The sequence below is a fragment of the Epinephelus moara genome, chromosome 8 (assembly GCF_006386435.1).
Source record: "Epinephelus moara isolate mb chromosome 8, YSFRI_EMoa_1.0, whole genome shotgun sequence".
In the NCBI taxonomy this organism is placed as follows: Eukaryota; Metazoa; Chordata; class Actinopteri; order Perciformes; family Serranidae; genus Epinephelus; species Epinephelus moara.
In genome coordinates this window covers 26,896,715-26,902,718 of record NC_065513.1, presented here as the reverse complement: position 1 = coordinate 26,902,718, position 6,004 = coordinate 26,896,715, and the positions used below count along the sequence as shown (strand labels likewise).

The 6,004-nt window shown below is 37.3% G+C and overlaps 1 protein-coding gene across 1 annotated transcript in view; it reads right to left on the bottom strand.

The window, feature by feature from the left end:
* Positions 1–3,780, bottom strand: part of elac1 (elaC ribonuclease Z 1) — a 7,549-nt gene extending 3,769 nt beyond the window's left edge. The window contains exons 1-5 of the mRNA XM_050051295.1: positions 3,542–3,780; positions 2,776–2,979; positions 2,320–2,378; positions 1,844–2,028; positions 1,778–1,806 (exon numbers count right to left, since the gene is read on the bottom strand). Of these exons, the coding sequence (XP_049907252.1) occupies positions 1,778–1,806; positions 1,844–2,028; positions 2,320–2,378; positions 2,776–2,979; positions 3,542–3,698 (634 nt within the window). The 5' untranslated portion in view covers positions 3,699–3,780. The remainder of the gene's footprint in view (positions 1–1,777; positions 1,807–1,843; positions 2,029–2,319; positions 2,379–2,775; positions 2,980–3,541) is intronic.
* Between the last annotated feature and the right edge of the window lie 2,224 nt (positions 3,781–6,004).

Genomic DNA, 6,004 nt, shown 5'->3' with positions numbered 1-6,004 from the left:
AAATGTCAGAAAAACGTCATAGTATAGTATGAGCTAAAAAAATGTCATAAAAACGTCATAGTATAGTATGACCTAAAAATGTCATAAAATCGTCATAGTATAGTATGACCTAAAAATGTCAGAAAAACGTCATAGTATAGTATGAGCTAAAAAAAATGTCAGAAAAACGTCATAGTATAGTATGAGCTAAAAAAATGTCATAAAAACGTCATAGTATAGTATGACCTAAAAATGTCATAAAATTGTCATAGTATAGTATGACCTAAAAATGTCATAAAATCGTCATAGTATAGTATGAGCTAAAAAAATGTCATAAAAACGTCATAGTATAGTACGAACTAAAAAAATGTCATAAAAACGTCATAGTATAGTATGAGCTAAAAAAAATGTCATAAAAACGTCATAGTATATTATGAGCTAAAAATGTCATAAAATCGTCATAGTATATAGTATATTATGAGCTAAAAATGTCATAAAATCGTCATAGTATAGTACGAGCTAAAAAAATGTCCTAAAAACGTCATAGTATAGTATGACCTAAAAATGTCATAAAATCGTCATAGTATAGTACGAGCTAAAAATGTCATAAAATCGTCATAGTATAGTACGAGCTAAAAAATGTCATAAAAACGTCATAGTATAGTATGACCTAAAAATGTCATAAAAACGTCATAGCATAGTATGACCTAAAAATGTCATAAAATCGTCACAGTATAGTACGAGCTAAAAAAATGTCAGAAAAACGTCACAGTATAGTATGACCTAAAAAATGTCATAAAAACGTCATAGTATAGTACCAGCTAAAAAAATGTCATAAAAACGTCATAGTATAGTATGACCTAAAAAATGTCATAAAAACGTCATAGTATAGTACGAGCTAAAAAAATGTCATAAAAACGTCATAGTATATTATGACATAAAAAAAGTCATAAAAACTTCATAGTATAGTATGACATAAAAAAATGTCATAAAAACGTCATAGTATAGTATGACCTAAAAAATGTCATAAAAACGTCACAGTATAGTATGACCTAAAAATGTCATAAAAACGTCATAGTATAGTACGAGCTAAAAAAATGTCATAAAAACGTCATAGTATAGTATGACCTAAAAATGTCATAAAAACGTCATATATAGTATGAGCTAAAAAAATGTCATAAAAACGTCATAGTATAGTATGACCTAAAAAAATGTAATAAAAACGTCACAGTATAATATGAATTAAAAAATGTCATAAAAACGTCACAGTATAATATGAATTAAAAAATGTCATAAAAACGTCATAGTATAGTATGACCTAAAAAAATGTCATAAAAACGTCATAGGATAGTATGCCACTTAAAATGTCAGATAAAAGTCATGGTATAGTCTGTCATAAAAAATATAGTCACAGTACACTTTACAGGTACATGTGATTAATCAGTGGTGTGGTCACTATTAATAGCCACATTCTTTGTAGCACTCACACATAATGACAGCCTTGCTGGTGGCGTTGAAAACCCTCACTGATGCAACACAGTCAGAAACTGCCCTTCTTCTATCAGCTGTTATTGTCACTGACAGATCTAATGAGCGGTGGAGCAGGCATGACTATTGATATGCAAATGTTTCAGGGCGTTTCTACATCTATTCATAGCTACCTGTGGGAGTGGAAACGATGATTGAACAATGACTGAACTATGTAAAACAGAACCAGGCACAAGTGCATTTTTATACAAGTCATACAATTCAAGAAAAGAAATAAAAAGAAATAAAAAGAGACACAAAGTGTATTTACCTAGTTCCTTCAGGATTTCAGTCTTCAGTCTTCCAGGTCGATCATGCTCCTGAATGCAAAAACCACAGTCTTCCAGGTCGATCATGCTCCTGAATGCAAAAACCAAAGGAGGGGATGCGGTGGAACAACCTGAAGGCCTTCACCACAAACGTCTTATCCTCAAAGAGGGGATAACAGTCACTTGAGACATCCAGGGGGATCGTCCTGCCAGGCTGCTCCTGTGGGTGCAGAGGACCATGCTCTGTTGTGATCTGCAGACACAACACACATCATTAAAGATTGCATGCTCCTGTGTGGGTGGAGAACACTGTCACTGCTGTCTCTTGGGCTGAGGATATATTTTCACAGAGGTTTAAATGAATGGATGTCAAGCAGACTATCTCAGTTAACATTTGGGCACAGAAGATTGAAATTACACACACTAAAAAAATGCAAACTGTTACTGACCTCACAAAAAGAAAAGTTTTCAAAGCACAGTTTGTGCTTTGCACTCTGGTCTGATTTATCACCATGCAGGAATAACACCAAACTCAGTCACATACCTCCAGACTGAGCTGTCCCTCTTCTGGACTCTGGTCAGTTGTGGGCTCCAGCTCATGCACTACAGCAACATACAGAATATAGATGAGATGAGAGCATAGTACATGAGCAGTAAGTACAATAAAACAACAAAGATGAGAATGAATACAGTAAATTAGGCTGGGGTGGTATGGATCACAGCCTGTAGTGTAAGATACACACTCAACCTGCAGGGGAGGTTTGCTCTGCAGCTCATAATGTCTTGATAAACTTCCCATATACTCTGTACTATACACATGTTTGCTACCTAAAGTCAGCTTTTGATGTTTCTGGATAAACTCATTTTGACATAAAATAAAATCTATGTGCAACCCATAGTTAATAATGGCTGTTTGTGCCAAAATTTAAAGATCATCAGTGTTGTATTTACTGTAATACTGTGGCCACATTAGAGCTCAGGTGGTACATGTTGGACCTGCCTGCATAAGGGAAGAGCAGCTGTGATCCTGTGAGGCCAAGTGTCACCCTCAGAAAGTGCCGGAGGCCCCGGGGCCCGTAAATGTCCACACAGTTCATGTTCTGCTGCTCAGGGTTGGTGTTGAGGCTCACAGTGCAGAGAAGACCAGGCAGCCCAAACAGGTGATCTCCATGTAAGTGGGAGATGAAAACCTTGGTGATTCGACCTGAGAAGGAAACATGACGTATCATTACATATCACCGGTGATGTAACGGGATTATGGAGAGAACAGAGAACAGTTTGTCCAAAGTAAATTAGATTGTAAGACGTGGATTAAATGCAGTATGCAGTTCGTTAACTCTCCATATTTATATCAATTTCAACTAGCTTCTATACTACAGCAGCATAAAGTTAGTTGAATTCCTGAAATTCATAATGGCTTTGGTTTTGGTGTACCACCCCAAGATTTTCAGTGGCCCCCATCTGGCCACCCCTATGAAAAATTTCTGGGGGCACCACTGCAAGTACTTTTAAGGACACCCTATAATTGTGCTAAAATTTAGTGGACCTGTGATTAACACTGTACTCTACTTCTGGAAGGGAGTAATTCACTTTACTGAGAAACCTCTTAAGCTCCAAAGTGAAGATGACAGCATGGAGAGTTGGCGTGAGGGAGGTAGGAGCATTAATATATCATTTTGGTTATTCACCGCTGGTTTTCAGGAACTTATTTTAGTTTCTCAGAAACTTTTAAAGGCGAGGCAGGAAGATGAGCAGCAGTGACTCACCGGCTCTGAGCTGGCTCCTCATCAGCTGGGTCTGGGTCCCCTCCCCGCAGTCAAACAGCCAACACTCCCCCTGGGTCCGCAGCACCAGAGCCGAGGCACCGCGGTGAGGAGACGGGTAGGCCGAGCCCGTCCCGAGGAAAGTCATATCCATGGCCATACTCCTAAAAGTTACAGGACAACAGGTGACAACTGTCTACAACTAGAACTGAAGCGGCATGTCTGCCATGCACACTGTAAACAGTCACTCAGTGATGACGTAGGACGAGCGACGGTGCGGCGTTCAGGTCAAGTCGGGCTGCTCGTAAATCTGACATGTACTATAAGTGTGTACAATACAGTGTGTTAGTATGTTTATTTGAAGATACCTTACCTCAGTACACGATAAGTATGAAAAAACTAAATATTGTCAACGATAATAAAGTCCCAAGATCCTAAAATGAGACGACAATAAAGTCCCAAAAAAGTACTTTCTAAATAACAGCGTCTTAGCTTGTTACAGTTGCTAAAATTGGTGAAATTTGTTGCCATATTAAACTACAAACATTATTTATCACAAATAAACAAGTCATAAAATGTGATCAGGTTTTGTAACTTTTCCACTTTTGTGTTGGGATCTGCTGCAGAATGACTTGGCAGAGATGGCTGCCATCTTGCTCTTACTGCGTCTAGATGGCACAAAAAAAGTGTCCACGAATGAGGACAACAGGTCTAAGTTAAGAATGAAGTATGAGGTGCAGTAAACCCAAAATGTAGTGTCCTCATATGAGGACACAGGGTCTCAGGGGGATATTGCTGAGTAGAAAATCTGTGTACATAGAGGAATGTAGTTCCAAAGATATTTGGGCTGTTGCTCAGTTTTTAGATGGTAACAGAAATTTGTTACATCATGAGGAGTTTAGTGAGACGTTATAATTATTACCACTGGCTCCAGTGTACTGGTAATAACTATAATACACAAATAAAAACCATGTAATCGTATTGAAAACAAGAACGTGGACATTGCTCTAAATATTATCTTGTTATTGGGAAAGGTTGTTTTTTTTATCAGTTACAAATGTGCTATACATTTATATATTAAAAGACTAAACCCAGTTTGAACTATGAGAAGAATGAGTTATAACTCTAGAGTAAGTCACTGAAACTTTTTAAAGACAAGAAAGCCCTTGACCTGTTTTCAATATGTATTAGGTTAATTTGAGATAGACCTTCTTTGTTTTAATTTCAATTTTATTTTGTTTTGCTTCTATCATTTTGTATCTGGTTATGATCTTGCGCAACCTGAGATGGAAGTTTTTTGATGAAATAAGACTTGAAAATGTGCCTCGTTCTAGTTCTCAATAAAGAGGGGTAAAAAAGTTTTTCATTTGAAAGTATAGACCTTATTTACATGCACAATCTCAGTTGCATCAAACATTTAAAATCCTTAAGACACAGTCATTTGATTGTGTTGATATTTCCCTTATCGTTTATACAGATTTAAAAAGGCTATGAATATAACAGGATGTCTACAGGTCCTTAAAGAGCCTTAAAATGTAGTAAATTAGACCTAGGGTGGCAGTAGCTCAGTCCATAGGGACTTGGGTTGAGAACTAGAGGGTCGCCTGTTCGAGTCCCCGTCTGGACCAAAATATGGAGCGTGGACTGGTGGCTGGATAGGGGCCAGTTCACCTCCTGGGCACTGCCGTGGTACCCTTGAGCAAGGCACTGAACCCCTCAACCGCTTGGGGCACCTCACCAAGGGCAGCCCCCTCACTCTGACATCTCTCCACTTTGTGCATGTATAGGTCCTGTTTGTGCATGTGTGTGTCTTTCGGACCTGTGTGTAATTGACAAGCACGAGTGAAAACATTGAATTTCTCCTCAGGGGGATTAATAAAGGAAATAAACTTAAACTTAACAGTCATTAAATAGTCTTAAATTTGAATATGTGTAACTACTACAAACATTTTATCTAATTTAATTTATCCAATTTCAATTTCTTTTTGTAAAAATGAGTGAAGCCTTTCTGTGTAAAAGTCCACATTTCTAGTGTTACAAATCTTTTAAAAACTATAGTCTAACACTTTCCTTTTATTTCATACTTGTACTTCCCTGTTGGCAAAATGTAGATTGACTTTACTGACTCCATAACTCTGCACAAGACCACACATACTACTTGACTGCAGTGCTTACCTGAGATGCTTAAATAGGTAAATTTTATTTTTATTTTATTAAATAGGTATAACATGGCTTCCTATCCTAATTTGGTTAAAAAGTGTCTTGAACAGGTCTTGAAAAGCATTAAATTCTACTGTCGGATACCTGTAGACACCCTGTATAAGAATAACTTAAATTTTCAGACCTGTTTCCCTCTTTCCTGCAGTGAAATTAAACAGTGCCTACATCTTTAACAGCAGGGCAAACAAAACTGAAGTTGCTCACTCACAGAAAACATTTACAATCTTAAAATAAGCAGCCAGTGAA